The 26,319-nt window shown below is 38.4% G+C and overlaps 1 protein-coding gene across 5 annotated transcripts in view; it reads right to left on the bottom strand.

Moving 5' to 3' along the window:
- The window catches only part of LIN9 (lin-9 DREAM MuvB core complex component), a 79,749-nt gene that overhangs the window by 36,745 nt on the left and 16,685 nt on the right, over positions 1-26,319 (bottom strand). For all 5 annotated transcript variants that reach the window (XM_003814925.5, XM_008967802.4, XM_003814927.4 and 2 more), the window contains 4 exons: positions 20,530-20,663; positions 19,199-19,324; positions 10,682-10,839; positions 897-1,030 (listed from right to left, as the gene is read on the bottom strand). In XM_003814925.5, the coding sequence (XP_003814973.4) occupies positions 897-1,030; positions 10,682-10,839; positions 19,199-19,324; positions 20,530-20,663 (552 nt within the window). The remainder of the gene's footprint in view (positions 1-896; positions 1,031-10,681; positions 10,840-19,198; positions 19,325-20,529; positions 20,664-26,319) is intronic.

Below are 26,319 nucleotides of genomic sequence, written 5' to 3'. Positions count from 1 at the left end.
AGGTGTGAGCAACCGCGCCCGGCCAATTTACTTTTTTTGAAAGGAGAGTTTAAAGCTTTCATCCTTTAATGTAAAAACTTAAGAGCAGTGTACTCTATTCTACATTTAGTTCTAATTTTCTTTCTCTCCTATTGCGGAGAGATATCAAGCAATATTGTATTTCTGCACTAAGGAGATATATATATATATATTTCTTTTAAGAAATACATTTACAAAGACATACATATATGTGTGTGTATATATATTATGTATGTATGTATGTATGTATGTATGTATGTATGTATGTATATTCTAGGCAGAGGTTGCAGTGAGCCGAGATCACACCACTGCACTCCAGCCTGGGCGACAGAGCAAGACTCCGTCTCAAAAAAAAAAAAAAAAGATCTCAATTCTGGTCTCAGCCTAATAGGAAACCAGATCTAGAGCCTTGAATAAATTACACAACTGTACTTATGTCTGAGTTTCATCATGCAAAAGTGAAGGTAATTAACACCCACCCTGCATGCCTCTGAAGATAAAACAGGAGAACAAATAAGTACAAGATGTTACTATACTTTAAAAACAATTTTGCAAGAGGACTATACTTTAACCTAACAGCTGCAATGAAAATGTTATGTAGCTTCTTCTCCAAGGTTGTTTAGTCAGGACTCATCAGTTTGGTTATACTAAAGTGCTGTGTCGTTAAGGTCCAACAGAGAAATTCTAGTTCCTGGAAAATGGAAGACTTAAGTATAGATCCGAACCAGGGGTCTAGCAGATAGGACTGGGGTCCCCTAAGGATCTCTTCCTCTGTGAGATAAAGTCTTGATTCTATCATAAAATACGATTTCTAAAAAAACTCTATATAACACATTTAACAGGCATAAAACACAAATGTATTATGAAATACTACTTACGAGAACTTCATAGTCAGGGATGGTATGGGTTCCAAGCCCTGTCCTATCAAAAGTTACTCTATAAGTAGCATTAAGAGTATCCACAGCATCTATTTGTCCAGTGAACAAACCATCATGAACACCACGTAATCGTGCTGAGAAAAGAACAAAGGCATTATGATGTGTGGGAGATACAAAGAATAGTCAAATATAAAACTGTTCCAAGCATGTAATTTAAATCATAGTACAGTATTTTGTCTATTAGAGTTTCAAAACAAGCACACACTTTATTTTTGGCTTAGAGAAACAACAAAGAATTTTTGAAACAAAAACAAAAACTATAAATGATGATCCCTAATTTCATATTTGAATAAAATTATATTACTCCCAAATTAAGAGAAAAATATTTTAAATCATTTAACTGCAAAAAAACCAACAAAAGAACTTTGGTCATTATACTCATGAGTGAAGCACCAGGAGTAGTTCAATTTTAAAAAAAAGATAAAGATGTTGTGTAGAAAATAATTAAAGAAGTTAATACTGCAGGCCTGATGCTGCTATACTTAGGAAAACCTCCTTGCAAGGTTGGCCTTTGTCTGGTATCTGGGAACTTGGATTTCGGAAGTGTTCCCACTGTTCCCTAATTAATAATGGTGGTTTTACTGTGTCTAGATTGTGCAAACGATGTGGTTAATGCTGGACACCTGCTTTCCCTCTGGAAGACTGAAATTTTAGTATGTACTAGGCAAAAGATGCCTACATACTCAGCCCCCAGTAGAACTCTGGTCACTGAGACTCTAATGAGCTTCCCTGGTAGACAACACTTATAAGCATTGTGACAACTTGTTTCTGGGAGAATTAAAAGTCTTGCATGACTCTATTGGGAGAGGACTTTTGAAAACTTGCACGTGGTTTCCTCTGGACTTTGCCCCAGGCACCTTATTCTTTTGCCAATTTTGTTTTGTGTCCTTCACTGTAACAAATCTTACCCATGAGTACATGTGCTGAGTATTCTGAGTCTTTCTAGTGAATCACCAAAACTAGTAGTCTTGGAACTGATGACACAGATGAACTGTGTCACTATTATTTAAGTCCAGCCTAAAATAACATCAGAGAAATCCAAACAAACATCCAGCATGAGTAAAAAATTTAAGAACAACAGCATTGATGGCTTTTTAAACTGGGCAAAGTAATACATTTTATACTAACCAAAAAGTATAATACACAACATTTTAATAGAACACAGAAATACACAATGCAAGACTGTTTAAAATAAAAGGATCAATTGATAAAAACACAACTGTAGAGGACTAAAATCTCTCTCAGTTTCTGACAGATCCTTTAAGGGAAAAGTAAACATGGATACAGAAGATGTAAATAATGAAGCTGAATAAACAAATATAAGCATAGAAAAGGACTACTAGTTATGGTGGCATGAAGAGGCTGGTAATTCCTCTCCATAAAAAACAAGTACAAACCTGAAAGAGATTGTGAAAAACAACCATTCCAGGGTACTGGAAATGGATCAAATGTAGAAAACAAGAAACGTTTATTGTTGAAGAAGTGCTAGAGCTTCAGGTTAGGGCAGGGGGACTCAGTGGCCTCTTTGCACGAGGTTATTCACACACCCACTACTACCACCAACGTGGTCGATGAGAATGGTTTTATTAGTTCAGGGTTGGTCACGAAAACCAGCCAGAATTTTGACTGGTCATGAAAGACAGCCAGAAATTTAACAGGGAGATCATGGAAACTAGAGAGCCATAAAAGGGTGGAAATAAGCTCTCTACCATCCCTGGCTAACTGGGTTACTATGCAAATGGACGGGGAAGATCCAATAGTCTGGCAAAAAGTAAAAGCTAAGGATGACTTGAAAACTAGCAGCAACTTTGTATTTACATTCCCCAACTCACATATAAATCAATGTGAGGCTTTTCCCGATCAAGATGTTTGAGCATAACCTCTGTTCAAATCATTAGGTGACCACTAAATTATTATTATTATTTTGAGATGGGAGTCTTGCTCCGTTGCCCAGGATGGAATGCAGTGGCACGATCTCGGCTCACTGCAACCTCCACCTCCCGGGTTCAAGTGATTCTCCTGCCTCAGCCTCCTGAGTAGCTGGGATTACAAGTGCCCGCCACCACACCCGGCTAATTTTTTTTTGTATTTTTAGTAGAGACAGGGTTTCACATGCTGGCCAGGCTGGTCACAAACTCCTGACATCAGGTGATCCGCCCGCCTCAGACTCCCAAAGTGTTGGGATTACAGGCGTGAGCCACCGCACCCAGCCCTGACCACTAAATTATATGCAGACACGGGTAACTCTTTGGAAACCAAGTTTAATAATAATAATAAATATAAGAATAAAAAAATGAAGCAGAGACATCAGTATTTGCATGGCCAAGTTATTAAAGCAAATCCAACAACTCTCCAAAAAATTAGAATACATAGTTGCTGCAATATATTATCTGAAATATCAAGTTTTCCACCAAAAATTACTAGACATGTAAAGAAGTAGGAAAGCATGGCTCTAAAAGTACAGTAAGAAATTGAGAGATATTTAGCAAAGACTTAAAAAAGCAGCTGTTATAAATATGTGCAAAGAATTAAAGTAGGCTGGGCGTGGTGGCTCACTTTGGGAGGCCCAAGAGGGTGGATCGCTGGAGCTCAGGAGTTCAAGACCAGTCTGTGCAACATGGTGAAACCCCATCTCTACAAAAACATACAAAAAAATTAGCCAGGCATGGTGGCATGTGCCTGTAGTCCCTGGAGGCTGAGGTGGGAGGATTGCTTGAGCCCAAGAGGTAGAGATTGCAGTGAGCCAGGATAGTACCACTGCACTCCAGCCTGGAAGACAGAGCAAGACTGTCTCAAAAAAAAAAAAAAAAAAAAAAAAAGTTTGTGTATGTATGTACTTTTTTCCTATTCTCTTCATTTGTTTTTTGAAAAATTTATTTGATAAATAAAATCTTTTTTATTTCTTTTCCATTTACTCCTTTAGATAGCCTACAGAAAATCCCAGATAACCTGGAATTATCGTTCATTTTACAAAGATTACTTTTAGGATAGTTCAGATTCTTATAATTTCTTAACAAATCAATGATTTTAATATCTTTTTTAACACTCTCATTTCTCCAGGGGTAAACAACTGTGGCTTAAGTATCACGTCTCAAACAACTTTCTATATACTGTAGCTAAAGTATCATGTCTAGACATTTTTCCAAACTTCTCTACTATTCAAATTTTCCATTACTTTGAATACCCAGTGCATCTGTCAAAACTCTTGTGCTTCTAACTCTGTATCTGACAATCACAAAGTCCAGTCACTTTTTACCTGCCAGATTCTTTGTTCCTACAGCAAAATCCCTAATAGAGTGACTTTTTAATTCTTTTTGCTCTTGTTTTTGAGGAAAAATCTACTACTCTTTGTTTACTAAAATATTTTCTAAAGAAGGAATATGTTTAATTAAATTCTATTGTGGTCAGAGAAATTCTCTATATGATTTCAATCTTTCAAAATTTATTGACATTTTTAATGGGCCAGTATATGGTATATGTCAATAAACAAGCCATTTGCCTATGTAAATAATATGTATTCTGCAGTTGAGTGTATTGTTCTAAACATATTATTTAGATCAAGATGACTGATAGTGTTGTTGAGATCCTCTATATGTGTATTAACATTTTTTGGCTTCTTCTACCTATTAATTACTGGAAGTGAGGTGTTAAAATCTACAACTATGATTGTGGATTTGTCTATTTCTTTCTTTAGTTATCTCAACTGTTGCTTTCATGTATTTTGAAGCTCTATCGTTAAGTATATAGTAATATACATACATAATATTAGGATTGGTATACCTTTCTGAACTGGCCATTTTTATCATTATGAAATACTTCTCTCTGACAATACTGTCTTGATGCCTATTTTTCTCTGATGTTAAAATAGCCACTTTAGCTTTCTTACAGTTACTATTTGCACTGCATATCTTTTTCATCTTTTTGCTTTCAACCTGTCTATGATTTTATATTTAAGTATAACTCTTGAAGACAGCATATAGATGAGTCTTACTTTTTTTTAATCCGGTCTCATTATCTTAACTTTTTTTTTTTTGAGACAGAGTCTCACTGTTGCACAGACTAGAGTGCAGAGTGCAGTGGGTGCGATCTTGGCTCGCTGCAACTTCTACCTCCCAGGTTCAAGTGATTCTCCTGCCTCAGCCTCCTGAGTAGCTGGGATTACAGGCGCGTGCCACTATGTCTGGCTAGTTTTGTGTTTTTAGTGGAGACAGGGTTTCACCATGTTGGCCAGGCTGGTCTTGAACTCCTGACCTCAAGTGATCTGCCTGCCTCGGCCTCCCAAAGTGCTGGGATTACAGGCATGAGCCACCATGCCCAGCCAATCATTACTTTTTAATTGAAGTGGCTTTTTTTTTTTTTTTTTGAGACAGAGTCTAGCTGTGTCACCCAAACTGGAGTGCAGTGGCATGATCATAGCTCACTGTAGCCTTGAACTCCTGTGCTCAAGCGATCCTCTCAGCATCCTGAGTAGCTGGGACTACAGGTGCCCACTACCATGCTTGACCTTTTTTTTTTTTTTTTTAATTTTTGTAGAGACAGGGTCTCACTATGTTGGGAAAAAGCTGAGTGTTAGGAAAAAAGCTGAGGCAGGGCTTGCATGTCTGATATAATGTCCCCTGGAATGTGTTAGACTTGCTGGCTCCTTGCTTCTAGCCCTCCTAGGCTCCTAGATTGATTGTATTCCCATTATCTCAAGTAGCAGAACATGTTCTATATAAAGGCTAAGCCGTCACAGCTGTAGATCATGTGCCTGCCTTTTTGACCCCCACATTCTCACCACCTGTTTCTTTGTTGGATTACCAATAAACAGCGTAGGGTCCCAGAGCTTGGGGCCTTCACAGCCTCCACAATCGCGATGGGTCCCTGGTCCCACTTTCTTTCTCAAACTGTCTTTTTCTCAATCCTTTGATTCAGCTGGACATCATCACCCCGACGACCTGGTGTTGGGTCTGATCACCCCAACACACTATGTAGCCCAGGCTAGTCTCAAACTCCTGTGCTTAAGTGATCCTCGTGCCTTGGCCTCCCCAAAGTGCTGGGATTAGAGGTGTGAGCCAGTGTGCTTGGCAGAAGTGTTTATAGTTCATTGGCATTTAATACAACAATAGGATGGCCAGACTTAAGTCTACCACCTTGCTATTTTCTATTTATCCCATTTGGGTTTTTTGTTGTTCTCTGTCCCTTCTTTCTTGCCATCTTTTTTTTTAATTAGGTAATTTTTTTTTTTTTTTTTTTTTTTTTTGAGACAAGGTCTCACTCTGTCCAGGCTGGAGTGCTGTGGTATAATCACTGCTCACTGCAGTTGAGACTAAGGTAATCCTCCCATCTCAGCCTTCCAAGGAACTGGAACTACAGGAGCACATCACCACACCTGACCAATTTTTGTATTTTTTGTAGAAACAGTGTTTCACCACGTTGCCAGGCTGGTCTCAAACTCCTGGGCTCAGGTGAGTGGCTTGCCTCAGCCTCCCAAAGTGCTGGGATTATAGGCATGAGCCACTGCACCTGGCCAAATTCAATATTTAAAAAACCAAATTCTCTTTTGACTTTTTAACTATACCTCTTTGCATTTGTTTTTTTCTTTTTTCTTTTTTTAAAAAAGGCAGTTCCCAAACCAGCAGCATTACTTTGAAACTTGTCAGACATGCAAATTCCCAGGCCCTATCCCAGACCTTCTGAATCAGAAACTCAGAGGTAGAGCCCAACAATATGGTTTATCAAGCCCTCCAGGTAATTCTGATGCATACTAAAGTTTTTGAGCCACAATGGGCTAGGAACTACAATGCTCCCTCTCAACATTACTTTTTTTTTTTTTTTTTTTTTCTTTGAGACGGAGTCTCACTCTGTCACCCAGGCTGGAGTGCAGTGGCGCAATCTCGGCTCACTGCAACCTCCGCCTCCTGGGTTCAAGTGATTCTCATGCCTCAGCCTCCCAAGTAGCTAGGATTACAGGCGTACATCACTATTCCCAGCTAATTTTTGTATTTTTAGTAGAGACAGGGTTTCACCATGTTGGTCAGGCTGCAACTCCTGGCCTCAAGTGATCCACTTGCCTTGGCCTCCCAAAATGCTGGGATTACAGGCATGACCCACTACGCCTGGCCTTAACATTACTTTCTACTAAATTAATACTGTGTGTTCTTACATAAAATTTAAGAACTTGGCAACACAATAATTTCATTTTATTCATTTATTCATTTCTGGTGCTCTATGGTCCTTTCCGTAGATTCCAGTTTACATATGATATCATGTAATGTAAAAAAGTTCCTTTCAGTATGAAGAACTTTTTTGGCATTACTTCTAGCATTTTTTCTGATATGAAGTTGGCTGCCATCCATATCAGTGCTCCTCTTACATAATATGCTGTTTTTCTGTGACGGCTTTTAAGAGTTTCTCTGAAGATTTTCTGTATTGTGTCTAATGATGGGTTTTGTGTATATGTGGGTATCCTGCTTGGGGTTCAGAGTACCTTAGATCTATATTTTTGGAAAAATTTCAGCTTTTGTTTCGTCTAATATTTTTTATGTGCATCGGCACATAAAATAATGTCCCCTCTCTCCTGTTTTTACGGGGACTACAATTACACATATGTTATCTTGCTTAATATTGTCTCAGAGGGATCTGAGGGTCTATTTTTTTTTTCATTTTTTTCCTACCTGTTTTCATACTTGGATAATTTCTACTGATAACATTCTCAAGTTCACCGACCCATTCTTTTAGTGTTTCCAATTTGCTTTTAAGTTCATTCAGAAGTTTTTCTTTTCAAATATTATACTTTTCAGTTCTAAATTCATTTTCTTTATCTGAAAAAATGTCCATTTATTCACTCAGATTTCCTCTGTTCATTATATTTATATTTACATTTAAGTTCATGAACATGTCTTATGATAGCTATTTTGAAGTCACTGTCGGCTAATCCCAACATCTGAGTCATCTCAGAGTCTACCTCTATTGATGGCTTTTTTATTGACTATGGAATAGTCTTTTTTTCCCCACAAGTACAGCAACTTTTTTATTGTATGCTACACAGGGTGTTGAATTTTTTTCTTGCAGACAAAAAAAAATTACTGGCAGATCTTTTTGATCCCATCACACTTGCTTTTATATTTTGTAGGGGCTGGTCTGTTTCAGTTATGAACTTATTTAGAGCATGTTTACTCCTTAAGGAGGCCCTGTGAACTTGATATAATTTCCATAAGTCACAACATATCATTATTCTTTTGATTTTTTTCAACGACTTACAAATATAAAAAGTATTCTTAGCTCACAAACTATGCATAAATAGGTGGCAGCCTAGATTTGGCCTATAGGCCGTAAGTTTGCTGACCCCTGCACTAGCCCAAAGAGAAAATGTAAAACATTGCTTTACAAAAGCTCTAGGCTAGGCTGGGTGCGGTGGCTCACACCTGTAATCCCAGCACTTTGGGAGGCCGAGGCGGGTGGATTACGAGGTCAGGAGTTCGAGACCAGCCTGACCAATATGGTGAAACCCCGTCTCTACTAAAAATACAAAATATGTCGGGTGTGGTGGCGTGCACCTGCAGTCACAGCTACTCGGGAGGCTGAGGCAGGAGAATCGCTTGAACCTGGGAGGCAGAGGCTGCAGTGAGCCGAGACTGAGGCACTGCACTCCAGCCTGGCGACAGAGCAAGACTCCGTCTCAAAAAAAAAGAAAAAAGAAAAAATAGCTCTAGGCTGGGTGCAGCGGCTCACGCCTGTAATCCCAACACTTTGGGAGGCCGAGGTGGACAGAAGATCACTTGAGGTTGGGAGTTTGAGACCAACCAGCCTGGCCAACTTGGTGGAATCTCATCTCTACTAAAAAAATTACAAAAATTAGCCAGGCGTGGTGGCGGGTGCCGGTAATCCCAGTTACTCAGGAAGCTGAGGCAGGAGAATTGCTTGAACCCTGGAGGTGGAGGTTGTAGTGAGCGAGATCACACCACTGCACTCCAGCCTGGGCAACAGAGCAAGACTTTGTCTCAAAAAACAAAAACAAAAATAAAAAACACAACACACAAAACAGCTCTAGTAGTTTTCTCACATTTTGCTATAGCCTGTCTAACCTATTCTCCACTGTAACAAGAGTACTTATATAAAAACACTATCTAAGATTTTCAGTCTTGTCAAATAATATCACCAGTTCTTAAAATTCTAAAACAATGAATTTCTAAGGATTTCCTAATGAGTCTGAGAGTCACTCTTCATGTCAGCATTTCTCTGGCATAAATCAGTATGTCAGCATTAGTACTTATACTAGACTTTATTGCTGTAGTTATTTATATGGAGTTTTTACAACTAAATATTTTTCAAATATGCTGTCTACCCATCTCATCCCATTTCCACCTCTACTTCCAGACTAGTTTTAAGACAGAGATCATATCATCTATAATCTGATTACAGTGAGTTGTCAATATACACTCATTTATTACCAAATCTAGTCTCTCCTAGATAAACTGTGTTTGCATTTCATATGCATGATTCAGTCTCTTCTCTATTTTCTACCTTTCATCTTAATCGTTTTTACAATATAATGGAAACAAGTACCATTTTTATAGCCAGGAAAAATGATATAAATATATAACTCCAGGTTCCCTTCCCTCCAAAAACTATTCTCGAATTACTCCAACCATTTTTCAATGGTTGAAGTACAATTACAATTACTCAGTACAATTACTAGCCTATTCTATCCACTTAACACCTTATTTCTTGTATTACATATATTGTAATTTGCCTTCACCAAGCAATTAAGGATTAACTTAAACCTGAGATTTTGCACTTTCTCTCCATGAGTACACAGAATCACATCTATAAAATGGACAAAATTTACACCCCTATAAAATGTTGAGCAGACTAGTGAATAATTTAGTTTTATTCCATCATTAGAAATGGACTATTTCTAGACCCAAAGTCCACGAGAACAATGGTATTTGTGAACTAACCAGACAAGGCTAGTTAGGAAAGGAAAACAAATAATGTAGAAGGAAAATATAGAATAATTAAAAATAAAAAAAATTTACGGCCAGGTGTGGTGATTCATGCCTGTAATCCCGCACTTTGGGAAACTGAGGCAGGAGGATTGCTTGAGCCCGGGAGGTCGAGGCCACAGTGAGCCAAGATCCAGCCTAGGTGCACTCCAGCCTAGGTGACAGAGGGAGACTCAGTCTCAAAAAGAAAAAAAAAAAAAAAAAAACTTTAAAATAATACATAGCTATACTTACTCCAATAGATTATTAAATTTCATCTTTGTAGCAGTTGGCTTTAGTTTATATTGTAGTAGATGTTACTTTGAACCAATACACTTTTTCCCAATTACTTTAAAAAATAGATTTCATGCATGAAGAAAGAGTAACTTCTATAGTAAACTGCACAGAGCTACAGTTTAAGCTTTCTAAATTTAAAAGCCATTTCTCGAATAGAGATTATCTGGGTTATTTACACCTTCAGAATTTTGTCCCATGTGTAAACACATTCTAGTGAAAAATCAAAGTCACTAAGGAAAAAAAATATCAAGTGATGTGTACTACAGAACCCCTACTCCATCCCTGAGCATCAACCAGGCTCAGAGAGAGTTGAGGGATAGGGATAGGGTGAGGGTTAACGATGTCTATTGTAAATATTTCTTGGTAATTAAAAATGAAATAAAATAAGAACCAAAGAAACAAAAAAGATTACCTTGATTAAAAATTACAAGTCAAAAGAGTAATTAGCTTGTTTTCACTTACCTGTAACTTTCGTTCCAATAACCAGAGGCAAAGGAATTTCATCTGGGAGATCTTTGAATTGTGAAACATCTGCAACTTTCCTTTGTTGTAAGAGCCTTATTTTCTGCCGTTTCTGTTTTAATGCTGATCTCTCTTCCTCAAAAAATGCAGAAGAACATCTAGAATAAATTATAAAAAACATACAAACTGATAACTACCCCATATAAAAACTTAAAATCTTTTTTTTTTTTCTTTTTTTGAGATAGAGTCTGGCTCTGTCATCCAGGCTGGAGTGCAGTGGCACAATCTTGGCTCACTGCAACCTCCATCTCCGGCTCAAGCGATTCTGGGCTCCACCTCCTGGACTCAAGTGCTGAGATTAAAAACTTAAAATCAGCTGGACGTGGTGGCTCACGCCTGTTATCCCAGCACTTTGGGAGGCCGAGGCGGACAGATCAATTGAGGTCAGGAGTTTGAGACCAGCCTGGCCAACATGGCCAAACCCCGTCTCTACTAAAACTACAAAAATTAGCCGGGCGTGGTGGCAGGTGCCTGTAATCCCAGCTACTCAGGGGGCTGAGGCAGGAGAATCGCTTGAATCTGGGAGGCGGAGGTTGCAGTGAGCCGAGATTGCGCCACTGCACTCCAGCCTGGGCGACAAGAGTGAGACTCCATCTTAAAAAAAACAAAAACAAAAACAAAAAAACCTTAACATCTATTCATCTCACCACTCCTTTTTTTCTTCTCATTAAGTATACTGTATTCAAAAATAGGTTCTTAGATTGTTTCTGGCCGGGCGTGGTGGCTCATGCCTGTAATCCTAGCAGTATGGGAGGCCAAGGCGGGTGGATCACCTGAGGTCAGGAGTTCGAGACTAACCTGGCCAACATGGCAAAACCCCGTCTCTACTAAAAATGCAAAAATTAGACAGGCGTGGTGGCAGGCGCCTATAATCCCAGCTACTCAGGAGGCTGAGGCAGGGGAATCGCTTGAACCCAGAGGGCAGAGGCTACAGTGGGCCAAGATTGAGCCACTTCACTCCAGCCTGGGTGACAGAGTAAAACTCCGTCTCAAAAAAAAAAAAAGAAAGGCCGGGCGCGGTGGCTCACGCCTGTAATCCCAGCACTTTGGGAGGCCGAGGTGGGTGGATATCGAGGTCAGGAGATCCAGACCATCCTGGCTAACACGGTGAAACCCCGTCTCTACTAAAAAAAAAAAAAACAAAAAACAAACAAACAAACAAAAAAAACACAAAAAATTAGCAGGGCATGGCGGCGGGCGCCTGTAGTCCCTGGTACTTGGGAGGCTGAGGCAGGAGAATGGCGTGAACCCGGGAGGCTGAGCTTGCAGTGAGCCGAGATCGTGCCACTGCGCTCCAGCCTGGGCAACAGAGCGAGACTCCGTCTTGGGGGGAAAAAAAAAATTGTTTCTTTTTGGCCAAGCATGGTGGCTCATGTTTTAATCCTGGCACTTTGTAGTCCGAGGTGGAAGAATTGCTTGAGCCCAGGAGTTTGAGACCAGCCTGGGCAACATAGTGAGACTTTGTTTCTGCTAAAAATAAAAAAATTAGCTAGGCATAATGGTGTGCATCCAGCTACTTGGGAGGCTGAGGCCAGAGGATCATTTGAGCCCAGGAAGTTGAGGCTGCAATGAGCTAAGCTGTGATTGTACCACTGCACTCCAGCCTGCACAACAGAGGGAGACTGTTCCCGCCCCCCCCCGCCCAAAAAAAAGAGCTGGGCAAACTGGTAATCTCAGCACTTTGGGAGGCTGAGGCGGATGGACTGCCTGAGCTCAGGAGTTTGAGACCAGCCTGGGCAACATGGTGAAACTCCATTTCTGCCAAAAATACAAAAAAAAAAAAAAAAAAAAAAAAAAAGCTGGGTGTGGCGGAATGAGCCTGTAGTCCCAGCTAGTCGGGAGGCTGAGGTGGGAGGATTGTTTGAGCCTGGGAGACAGAAGTTGTAGTGAGCCGAGATTGCACCACTCCAGCCTGGGCAACAGAGCAAGACCCAGTCTCAAAAAAAAAAAAAAAAAGAAAGGAAAGAAAAAGGAACTGTTTCTTTTCACAGTAAATTACCTTTCATTTTTTAAAAAACAGGACCTTCCAAGACTCAAAGATTTTGCAGGTTATTCCTTCCTACAAAGCAAAATAATTTTTTCACCATCCTTTGATGAAATTGTGCCTGGAATCTAGATCTCATAGGGACCAAGTTCAATTTCAATATTCTACCCAAAAGAACATGACATTTTCTCTGTGACCCAGTAAACACACCAATATAGCAGTTAAAGATGAGACTTCCTACTATGTAAACTTTTAATCATAATTTTTGCCTTAAAAGTATAAATGCTGAATTCCCTCTTATTTCTAGAGCCTATCTTCCTTCCGTTTTCAAATCCCAGGATGAAGCAAAGTATTTAAACATCACTTTCATGCCATGTTATGGCTTTCACTTTCAAAGGTACATTATGAGCTCTATTGTCATTTGTCTCAAAAACTAAATAAAAACAATGAGAAAAAAGGATATAAAGACCAGCACTGTATAAAGTGAATTGTTGTAAGCAATGATGAATAAGGACTGGAAATACACAGAAAGAGCTTAGCTGATAATAATGATTTTTTTGTTATGATTTCTGAACTTGTTGAATATTGATTCAAGCAGTATATATGGGAAGAATATGAGAAGATAAAGCAAAGGATAATGAGTTACTAGTAAGCTAAGTAGTACTATAAAAACAGACTTGCGGCCGGGCGCAGTGGCTCACACCTGTAATCCCAGCACTTTGGGAGGCCGAGGTGGGCGGATCATGAGGTCAGGAGATCGAGACCATCCTGGCCAATATGGTGAAACCCATCTCTACCAAAAACACAAAAATTAGCTAGGCGTGGCAGTGTGTGCCTGTAATCCCAGCTACTTGAGAGGCTGAGGCAGGAGAATCGCTTGAACCTGGGAGACAGAGATTGCAGTGAGCCGAAATCACACCACTGCACTCCAGCCTGGCAACAGAGCGAGACTCCATCTCAAAAACAAACACATAAACAAAAAAACCAGACTTGCTTCTGGTGTAAACAACATCTTTTAGAAATCTTCCTGGTATATAACCATTATGGAAATTAGTATGGAGGTTCCTCAAAAAAACTAAAAATCCAGCAATCCCATGGTTAGGTGTATATTCAAAAAAAGGAAATCAGTATATCAAAGAGATATCTGTACTCCCATGTTTATTGTAGCACTATTTACAATAGCCAAGATATGGAATCACCCTAAGCGTCCATCAACAGATGAATGGAATTTTAAAATATGGTATATATGCACAATGGAATCTTATTCAGCCACAAAATATAATGAAATCCTGTCATTTGCAGCAACATAGATGATATTGGAAGTCATTATGCTAAGTGTAATACGCCAGGCACAGAAAAACAAGTATAAGATGTTCTCATTCATACATGGAAACTAAAAATGTGGATCTCATGGAGGTAGAAATTATTAATAGAATGGTGGTTACCAGAGGCTGGGAAGGGAAAAGGGAGGGGAGGATGAAGAGAAGTTAGCTAAGGGGTACAAAAATATAGTGAGATAGAAGGAATAAGTTCTAGTATTTGACAGTATGGTAGGAAAATTATAGTGAATAATTTATTGACTATTTTTTGTTTTTACTTTGTTTTTTATTGACTATTTCCACATAATTAGAAGAGAAAAATTATAATGTTCCCAACACAAAGAAAAATGTTTGAGGTAATGGATATCCCAATTACCCTGATTTGATCATTACACACTGTACACATGTACTCCCAAAATATGTACAACTATTATATATCAATTTAAAAAATATACCAAAAAAAGTCTTCTTGACATAAGAACCCAGGACCCATACTATTTCCCTATAGTTGACAATTTTTTTTCTTTTTCTTTTTTTTTTTTTTGAGATGGAGTCTCGCTCTGTTGCCCAGGCTAGAGTGCAGTGGTGTGATCTCGGCTCACTGCAACCTCCACTACCCGGGCTCAAGCAATTCTCCTGCCTCAGCCCCCTGAGTAGCTGGGACTACAGGTATGTGCCACCACGCCCAGCTAATTTTTGTGTTTTTAGTAGAGACGGGGTTTCACCATATTGGCCAGGCTGCTCTCGAACTCCTGACCTCATGATTCACCTGCCCTGGCCTCCCAAAGTGCTGGGATTATAGTGTTAGCCACCGGTGCCCAGCCATTATACTTTTCTTACAGATCCTTTGTTGACACCTTAGACATATACAATCAAAAAATGCATATGTTCCTCTATTTTTCTCAAATAGCTACAGTATGCACTGTTGTGTATTTTGCTTTCTTTTCTTGACACAGCATAGCAATCATTTCCATATTAGTACATAGAAACCATCTTCTGTTTTTGTTTTATGTTAAATGGTTTCAGGGTTTTCTATTATATGGAGTGCCAATACTATAATCATTCCCCCATTTATGGACTTTTAGGCTGTTGCCAATCTTTTACTACTACAAACAATACTGCAATAAATACCTTTGTACATGTAATTTCATCTGTGTGCAAGTAGCTCTGTGTTGTACATTCTTGAAAGTGCTACATGAAGGCAATGGAAATTTGTAAATTTTATAGATATTACCAAATTGTCCTCCACAGAGATTATATAAAATTAGTCTCTCACCAGTAATATGTATGAGTGACTAACCATGCCATTACCAACCCAATACATTAAAACCTTTATGAACTCTGCCCATCTGATAGTTAAAAGCAGTATCTCGGCCGGGCACGGTGGCTCACGCCTGTGATCCCAGCACTTTGGGAGGCCGAGGCGGGCAGATCACCTGAGGTCAGGAGTTCAAGACCAGCCTGGCCAAGAGGGTGAAACCCCATCTCTACTAAAAATACAAAAATTAGCCAGGCGTGGTGGCAGGCGCCTGTAATCCCAGCTACTCAGGAGCCTGAGGCAGGAGAATCACTTGAACCTGGGAGGCAGAGGTTGCAGTGAGCCAAGATCGCGCCACTGCACTCCAGCCTGGGCAACAGAGTGAGACTCTGTCTCAAAAAACAAAAAACAAAAAAAAACTGTATCTCAGCATACTTTGATTTTGCATTTCCCATTATGAGTAAAATGGAATTTTTTTCATGTTTACAAGAGCCATTTCTTTTTCTTTTCCTATCAATTACCTGTTGTTGTTCTTGCTTTTAAACAGACAGGGTCTCCCTTTGTTGCCCAGGCTGGAGTGCAAGGGGGCAATCACAGCTCACTGCAGTCTCAAGTCCTGGGTTCAAGTGATCCTCCCACCTTGGCCTTGTGAGTAGCTAGGATCACAGTCATGTGTCACCCAACTGGCTAAGTTTATTTTATTTACTTATTTTTGAGGCAGGGTCTTGTTCTGTTGCCCAGGCTTGAGTGCAGTGGCGTGAGCATGGCTCACTGCAGCCTCAACATCCAGAGCTCAAGCGATACTCCCACCTCAGCCTCCTGAGTAGCATGCCTGGGTAATTTTTGAATTTTTTTTTTTTTTTGGTGGAGATGGGGTCTCACCATGGTGCCCAGGCTGGTCTTGAGTTCCTGAGCTCAAGTGATCTTCCTGCCTGAGCCTCCCAAAGTGCTGGGATTACAGGTGTGAGCCACCACACCCAGCCTGAATCATCTACTTATAATCATTTTTATTATGCGTTACCTGACATTTTCTTATTGATAGGAGTTCTTTATATAGTAGGGAATTAGCTCTCTGTAATAAGATGTGATGGATATTTCTGTACTATCTTTCAACTCTGTTTACAGGCTTTTGTTTTTGGCCATGTAAAATGTTCTTATTTTTGTATAGTCAAATTTATTAATGTTTTCTTTTATGGCTCCTAGGTTTGAAGCCTGCTTTTCCAGGCCAGGCATGGTAGCTCATACCCATAATCCCAGCACTCTGGGAGGCCGGGGCAGGCGGATTGCCTGAGGTCAGATGTTTGAGACCAGTCTGACCAACATGGTGAAACCCCGTCTCTACTAAAAATACAAAAGTTAGCCAGGCATGGTGGCGGGCACCTGTAGTCCCAGCTACTCTACTCAGGAGGCTGAGGTAGGAGCTTAGGAGGCAGAGGTTGCAGTGAGCTGAGATTGTGCAACCACATGTCAGCCTGGGTGACAGAGCAAGACTCCCATCTCAAAAAAAAAAAAAGGGAGAAAGGCCTTTTCCAATTCAAGATTAAGTAAAACTCTCCTATGTTTTCCTCTTGTGGTTTTATTCTTTCATTTAAAAAAATATTTAAATCTTCAATCCTTTTCAAATATTTCCTAGTTGTAAGGCATGAGAACAACTTGTTTTTTTCTATAGACTACTAAACAGTAGTCTCAGTTTCCATTAAACAAACAATCCACCCTCTTCTTCACCATGTACTTGAGAGTCAACCATTGCAACTATTATACTAAACTCCCAGAGACATCTGTGACTGTATCTAGATTTTCTTTTCTTTTTCATTCATTTTTCTATTTATGCACCACTACCACTCTGCTTTAATTATGATCACTTTATAATCTATTTTAAAGTGCTCTTTAAAGTGGAATCTCTCTTCATTACTTTGCTTTTTCAGAATTTTCCTGCTTGATTTCTCCCCTCTTAAATGTGAATTTTAGAATTAACTCATCTAATTAAAAAAAGAGGCCAGGTGTAGTGGCTCACACCTGTAATCCTAGCACTTTGGGAGGCTGAGGCGGGTGGATCACCTGAGGTCAGGAGTTCAAAACCAGCCTGGCCAACATGGCAAAACCTTGTCTCTACTAAAAATACAAAAATTAGCTGGGCATGGTGGCGAGCACCTATAATCCCAGCTACTCAGGAGGCTGAGGCAGGAGAATCACTTGAACCCAGAAGGCAGAGGCTGCAGTAAGCCGAGATCATGCCACTGCACTCCAGCCTGGGTGACAGAGCAAGACTCTGTCTCAACAAAACAACAAAAAAGGCCTGTTAATATTTTTATTGGGACTGATTTTAACTTATAGACTAATTTAGGATGTTGAGTCTTCTTTTCCAAGATCCTGTATGTCTTAACATTTCTTCATATGTATCTTGCATATTTCCTCTTAGGTTCTTTCCTGGTAGTTTATCTTTCTTTGTTTCTTCCTTTTTATCTTCCAAGTGGATGGAGTTTCACCAATTGATTTTTAAAATTAAGATATTTTAAGGTTTATTGTATCAATAATTTGTATTATACCTGGACTTCCTCAAAGAAAGAAAAACTACACATTTTATTGAAAAAGACTTCAACTATTAATTAACCTTGATGAATTAAAGGACTATAAGATTAAATAATGTTATGGTAAGAGAATAGAAGATCAATTAACAAGAAATATTATGACACTCAAACTACAGAACTATGACAAAACAGTAAATAGTGACCAATATCCCACTCTGATGGACAATAATTAGAAACAGTGTAACTCAATTTGCTCAAACACGCAAAATGATAGCAAAAAGTCACCAAATGGCTACTGTAATTACCAAAGGCCATAAATTATGAGTATGAAACACACTAAATAACATATCAAATTTTAATTCTGTTATTATAAGAAATATTAAAAACATCATCATCAAGGTCATCTTTTAATACAAAAAAATTGGCAGTTTAATTAAAAGTTCTCTCTCTATTTCATCACCATCTAAAGAAATCATTAAATCTAAATTCCATTTCTATTTGTCCAAATCACTTTATATTTACAGACCTTCCTTGAACTTTCCCACCATTTAAAATGAAAAAGTCTTGCACATACTTTTTACCAGGCAGATAGACATAATGTGAGAACTAATGATCTAATTATTCTTCTAACATATTTCCAATTTTCACTCAAAAGTAATATAAGGTTTTCCAATGTGTTACCAGGATAACACTGGAAAAGAAAAAATCATTTCACATGAAGAGCAATTCTCAGGAAGTAACATATTAGATAGATAAATTTGTTTTCTACTTTTATATAAAATAAAATAGGCACTTCTGGGAAGGCTCCTGAGATTATAAAGGATTTCACAAAAGATAACAAAAATGTACACAAAACTTTACAGCATCCTTAAATACTTTTTAGGACATTCTTAAATATTTTTTGGAACACAGAGGGACATAGATAATGTAAACTAAAAAATTATGTTGAAAACCTGTGATCCTAACAAAAATGAAATTGTGCATTTAATTATAAGATGCATACGTATAAACAGCACCTACATTAAAGTTGGTTAACAGGATATATTTAACATATAATCAATTATTCTGAAAAGTTATGTTTTGGTACTAGTCATTTTAAAGATTAAAAAAATCAATGTACTAATGATACTAACAACTATTATTTATTGATTTTATTTTTTAATTCTTTTTTAGAGGAACGGTCTCACTGTGTTGCCCAGGCTAGAGTGCAGTGACTATTCACAGGTGTAATCACAGCATACTACAGCCCTGAACCCCTGGCCTTAAGCAAATACCCCATCTTAGCCTTCCAAGTAACTGGGATTATAAGTACATGCACTGCTCCTGGCTTGATTTTATTTTAAACAAAAACAAAAACATTATTTTTACCTCCGTGGTTTTCCCATAAGCCGCCGAATTTTTCCCCATTCTACTCTTGTTAACTTTCTTGTTTTCAAATTAGGAAAAGATTCCTTTAGACATACACAGAAGTCATTATCACCTTCAAAAAGTGGTCTGTAAAACAGATATAGTATTTTAATGGTTACATACAATGTGTTACTTTCTTAAAACACATAAAATCACAAAACGCTAAACTTTCACTTCTACCCCATATATATATATAAACTGGCACAAATTCAAAGTGCTAAAACTAAATCCTTGGCATTTGTGAAACATCTAATGTCGTGTAAAAGTTGCTCAGGAAATATTATTTGTGTTGTGATTCCAAGAGACACTGATTTTTGTTCAATCTCTTATACAGGTATATCCTTTGGGAGGCTATCGTGGCCCTGGCCTTGTATCAGGTGAAGATAAACCAAGTTAGCTACAAAGTATCTTTGTCCCAAAGGAATACCATCACCAAGGAGTCCTCTTTGGAATTAAACCAGTCTTGGGACACTGGAGGACTCCAGAGGGTTAGATTAGCTTGGGGGATCCCAGAAGAACTCGGATCACACTGAGACACCCTGAAAACTCTCTTAAGCCTATGGACAAAAATAAAACAATTCTATTCATGAGTCTGGGAAACCAGGAACCAGTGTTGGCAATGATACATAAATGCCTTGGGCTCAAATATGAACATTCATGAGATTCACAAGCTCCAGAGTAGGCAATTGGTATAGAAAACAGAGAAGGGAAGTAAATATAAATATCCAGCAGAGCAAGCAGCAATGACTGGCATATGAGGAAGGATTATAAATAAGAACTTTTCCTCAGTAAATTCCATTGTTGAATAATTGTATTTCAGCCAAATCTCATACTACGTCATACTTAAGCATATGTGTATACCTAGCGTGCTTAAGTACCACATCCAAACTAGAAAGACTACCCTCCTAAAAATCTTAAGCCATTTTTACCATTAGTAATGGTTTCTCTATGATTATACCAGCACTTAACATCTCAATTATAAAATGAATCTCATTCACTGCAAATAATGGTGTTTTAAGGTATCTCTACTCCATAGTCTTTAAGAATTCTAACACAGAAATTATACTGTAATCAATTCTTCACAAAAATATACAGTTTTCTTCCCCAAAAAGGATAACAGGGAAGAAAACTATGACAAATAGAATAGATCCAACTGGAATGTGGAATAGAAAAATGAATTTAGGGAAAAATAAGATCAAAGTAGACCTATAGAAAATGTTGTAGCTTAAAACACTTGAAAAACTTAAATTTCTGATTCAAGTAATATTCATAGTATAAGCCATGATACATACTTATCTATATTTGAATAGAACCATTCGTATATACACCATTTATGTGCTTTAGGAAGCTTGAGCAGATTACGTAATCGAAAACCAATCTTCTGTGAAGCTTTCTTATCTGGTGTTGACATTGTTGCTGTAAATTTCTATACAATAAAAAAAAAGAGATTAATTTATGGCTCCATTAAGTAAAAATGAACATTTATAACCCTGAATAAATTTGCAAAAGGTAAATTATGTTTAAGTACTCAAAAAGATTCACTGATATTCAGCATGGAATTTTGTTGCTGTTTTAAACACTCTGATTATTTTTGATTATTGCCTTTTTTTTTTGTTTGTTTGACAGTCTTGCTCTGTTGCCCAGGCTGGAATGCAGTGGCACAATCTCGGCTCACTGCAACCTCTGCCTCCCGGGTTCAAGCTATTCTCTTGCCTCAACCTCCCAAGTAGCTGGGACTACAGGCGCACGCCACCACACCCAGCTAATATTTGTATTTTTAGTAGAGATGGGGTTTCACCATGTTGGCCAGGCTGGTCTCAAACTCCTGACCTCAGGTAATCCGCCTGCCTCAGCCTCCCAAAGTGCTGGGATTACAGGTGTGAGCCACAGCGCCCAGCTTAGATGGATACTTTTTAAACCTAATAAAATATTTCTCCCCACTCCAACCCAAAAACCAGTATCGTAATATTAAAAGACGATGAGAATGACAAATATTTCAACTACCACCACTAACCTAGTATGACAAAGATTTCAACTACCACCACTATTTCATAACACTGTTTTGAAGGAGTTGGCCAATCAGGTAAGAAGAATAAAATTTAGAAAGATAAAACTACCATTTCCTTGTAGGTGAAAACTCAAGAAAATCAACTGTAACAATTAAAAACAGTAAGAAAATTTAATGAAATGGGTAAATACAAAGTTGATATACAAAAACCATGATTCAAAAAAATCACTATATGTAAATAATAACTGGACAGGCCATAAGAGTTTATATCCTGTTTATAACAGCACAAAAATGGACATAAACAAAAAAATTAAATATGTAGGAATATACTCAAGAAACATGCAAGACTGATATGGAAAAAAATGTTTAAGTCTACTGTGGAATACTAAGAACTAAGTGGAACTACAATCAGTTCTTAGGTAGTATCAATGTTACCTATATATATCATTTCCCATAAATTATAATATTAGTCCAATCCCAGTCAAAATGCCAACAGGATTTTTTTTTCCTAGTCAAGTTGATTCTAAAGTCTACATGGAAAAATAAATGCACAAAAATATTTAGGAAAAAATATTAGGCTGGGCGCAGTGGCTCACGCCTGTAATCCCAGCACTTTGGGAGACCGAGACGGGCGGATCACAAGGTCAGGAGTTCCAGACAGCCTGGCCAATATAGTGAAACCCCATCTCTACTAAAAATACAAAAATTAGCCGGTCGTGGTGGCTGTGCCTGTAGTCCCAGCTACTCGGGAGGCTGAGGCAGAAGACTAGCTTGAACCTGGGAGGCGGAGGTTGCAGTGAGCAGAGATCGCACCACTGCACTCCAGCCTGGGCGACAGAGTGAGACTCCGTGTCAAAAAAAAAAAAAAAGAAAAGGAAAAAAATCTTAAAAAAAGAATATGTGATAATATCTTACCAGGCATTAAAACACAGTATAAAGTCATGTTAAACCAATTTTGTGTGTGTGTGTGTGTGTGTGTGTGTGTGTGTGTGTGTGTTTTGGTTTTGTTTGTTCTTTTGAGACAGGGTCTCTCTCTCTGTCACTTAGGCTGAAGTGCAGTGGTGCAAACATTGCTCACTACAGCCTTGACCTCCTGGGCTCAAGCCATCCTCCCACCTGAACCTCCCAAGTAGCTGGGACTGCAGGCATGTGCCACCACACTGGGCTAATTCATGCATTTTTTGTGGAGACGGGCTCTCGCTATGTTACCAGGTTGGTCCCAAACTCCTGGGCTCAAGCGATCTTCCTGCCTCAGCCTCCCAAAGAGCTAGGATTACAGGTATGAGCTGCCATGCCCAGCCAAAGTAATTTGATACTAGCACATATAGAGATATGCTAGATGTAGAGATAGAAAGCCTAAAAGTAATCCCAAATACTTATACGAATTTAGCTTTGATGAAGGCAGCATTTTAAATCAATGTTTAAAAAGATGGATTACCCAATAAATGTTACTAGGATAACTAAGTAGTCCTCCGGGGTGGGAAAAAAAAAGCTAGGTTGCAATTTTACTTCATCCCTTACTGCAAAATAAATTCCAGATGTACTGAAGATTCAAACCAAAAAAATGAAATAATATGAGAGAATTCTAAAACGATAAATTTTAGTGTAGAAAAGGTCTTTCTGAGCATGACAAACTCAAGAAGTCATTAAAAGGTAAGAAAGTTACTTTTGATCCTTAAAATATTTTAAAATCCCATATGTTAAAAAATACAGAAACAAATCAAAAGACAAACTATAAACTCTAAAAAAAATTACAGCCATTATAAACATCCAAAGGGCCAATATTTTTAATATATACAAAATTCTTATAAACTAGTAACACAATGACCCACAATCCAATAGAAAAATGGGAAAAAGGCATAAACAGTTTACAGAAAAGAAATAATTTTTAAACATATGAAAAGTGTCTCAACTTTGCTCTTATATAAAATGCCAACTAAAACAAGTGAGAGGCTATTTCTTTTTTTTTTTTTTTTCTTCTTTTTGAGATGGAGTCTCACTCTGTTGCCCAGGCTGGAGTGCAGTGGCACGATCTTGGCTCACTGCAAGCTCCACCTCCCGGGTTCATGCCATTCTCCTGTCTCAGCCTCCCGAGTAGCTGGGACTACAGGCGCCCGCCACCACGCCCAGCTAATTTTTTGTATTTTTTGTAGAGACGGGGTTTCACCGTGTTAGCCAGGGTGGTCTTGATCTCCTGACCTCGTGATCCGCCCACCTCGGCCTCCCAAAGTGCTGGGATTACAGGCATAAGCCACCGCACCCGGCCAAGGCTATTTCTATATATCAGATTAGCAAAAATCTAGATGCTTGGTTCTGTACTGAGTTGGAGGCATTTGGAAAATAGGAACTCTAACATATATAAACTAGTACAATTTCTTTCTTTTAAAAAAATTTTTTAACACAGCATCTTGCTCTGTCACCTAGGCTGCAGCATACTGACACGATCGTGGCTCACTGCAGCCTTCGCCTCCCAGGTTCAACCTATTCTCATGCCTCAGCCTCCGGAGTAGCTGGGACTACAGGCACGTGCCACCACACCTGGCTAATTTTTCTATTTTTAGTAGAGATGCAGTTTTGCCATGTTGGCCAGGCTGGTCTTGAACTCCTGACCTCAGGTGATCTGCCCACCTCGGCCTCCCAAAGTGCTGCTATTACAGGTGTGAGCCACTGTGCATGGTCCCAGTTCAATTTATTCGGAGAGTATTTGTTACTGCTTTAAAAACTTTAAATGTACATAATTTACGATCCAGCAATTCCACATCTTAGGCATCTGTCCTAGAAAAAAACTTGCAAATTTATATAAACATGCTCAGGATGTTCACTGCAGCATTATTTGTCAAAGTAAAAATTTACAAACAATTTAAATGCTCCCAAATGGGAGAATTAATAAATAATGATATAAAATTGAATACTATTCAACAGTAAAAAGAAGTGAAACACTGAATCCGATTTATCTATCTCAATCAATCAACATGGCCAGATCTCAAAAAAAGACAGTGAAAAAATTACAGAATGACACATGGCACAATACCATGAAAATGATACTACAAATGTAATTTTTAGAATACATTTAGAAAAAGAAAAAATATATATATATTTAACAATATTAAATATTTTCTATGAATACATTAAAAGTATATTTAAAAGGTCTCAAAAGGATAATCTAATTATAGTGGCTGCCACTGTATGAGGGAAGTACATATTGGAATGGTAAGTTAGGGTCAAAATTTTAAAATTTTTATTATAAACTTTGTATTTTGGAAAAGTTGTAGATTTACAGGCAAGTTGCAAAGATAGTACATATTCCCACATGCCCTTCACCTGGCTTTCCCTAACATCAATATCTTATAGTAACTTTGGTATATTTGTCAAAACTAGTGCAATACTATTAACTAAACTACAGGCTTTATTTGGATTTTACCAGTTTTTTCACTAACATCCTTTTTCTGTTCCAGAAACCAATTCAGGATACCACACTGCATTTAGAAAAATAACTTTGTTTTTCTTTGTTTTCCCTCAGTGACCATTCTCAGGAGAAAAAAAAATTTAAATGTAAAAAGAAGAAAAAAGAAAAAATTTATAAGTGAGGAGATGTTTAGCATAAATAACCAAATTACTATAAAATATTCTTATCACAAAAAGTGTTATTTCTTTCTACTACATTATTGACCCAGATTTTTAAATAGGGTATATAGGGTATTAGCAGCTCATCGAATATAAAACTATATTAAGGACCCGCCTGTTGGGTATGGGAAAATAGATTCAAATTGTTATATGGAATCTTCTATTGACTGATTGAGACAGGGTCTCACTCTGTCACCCAGGCTGGAGTGTAGTGGCGCAATTTCGGCTCACTGCAGCTTCCACCTCCCAGATTCAAGTGATTCTCCTGTCTCAGCCTCCTGAGTAGCTGGGACTACAGGCGTGTGCACCACACCCAGCTAATTTTTGTATTTTTGGTAGAGACGGGGTTTCACCATGTTGCCCAGGCCAGTCTGGAACTCCTGAGCTTAAGCCATCCACCTGCCTTAGCCTCCCAAAGTGCTACAGGCGGGCACCACTGCACCAGACCAGAAACATAAATTATTAAAACTGACAGGGTCTCTGTTCTATTGCCCAGGCTGGACTGCAGTGGTCTGATCATAGCTCACTACAGCCTCAATCTCCTGGGCTGAAGTGATCCTACTTTGGCCTCCCAAAGAGCTGGTACCACAGGTGCCCACCACCATGCCTGGCTAATTTTAAAAAAAATTTTTTTTGTAGAGACAGGGTCTCACTCTGTTGCCCAAGCTGGTCTCAAACTCCTGAGCTCAAGCGATCCTCCCACCTTGGCCTCTCAAAATGAGCCACTGCCCAGCCAAACTAAATGCTTTAAATATATGATTTGTATATGTAAAGTCTATCTCAACAAAGCTGGTTTTTTTTCTTTTTAAAGTAGGACTCTGGAGACAGGCTGCCTGACTGTTACTAGCCTTTACTTCCTAGCTTTGAGTTCTTGGGCAAGATACTTATCTGTGTCTGTTTTCTCATCTACAAAATGGGAAATAATGTAACAGTAACCTATCTCATAGGAGTTGTTGAAGATTAAATCAAAGTAATACCTATGAAGTGCTTAGAACAGGACTCAACACATAAGTAATCAGTAAAAGTTAGTTTTCATAATTTTTCAGCTCTGGGTGGTGTTCTTTAAATAAACATACAGACAAAATACAAGAGATTTAGAAGATATGACTAAGGAGGGTAAGGGAACAAGCCATGTCAGGTAAATGAAGATGGAAAGAACTAGAGATGCTACAACTAGTAAAGATAAAACTCAGAGGATATAAAAACTTTTCACATACTTGAAGAAGTCTCATATCATGTTTATCCTACATTATATTTGTTCTGTATTGCTCAGAATTCTCTGTATTGCTAAAAAGGGCTCTGTAAAATAGTCCAGAAGGAGTGATGTGCTCAGGAAGGAAGGCAGTGGATAGAGTTGCGACAGGACAGTGTCACAGTCATAAAGATCAGTTTTCTGTATGTTTGTGAATCATCTAGATTATCCTAGTAACATAGCTATTCCAAAGTCTAG

Source organism: Pan paniscus, chromosome 1 (genome assembly GCF_029289425.2).
Source record: "Pan paniscus chromosome 1, NHGRI_mPanPan1-v2.0_pri, whole genome shotgun sequence".
Taxonomy (NCBI): Eukaryota; Metazoa; Chordata; class Mammalia; order Primates; family Hominidae; genus Pan; species Pan paniscus.
Note: the sequence above shows the minus strand (reverse complement) of the source record. Positions and strands in the feature narration are given on the sequence as shown.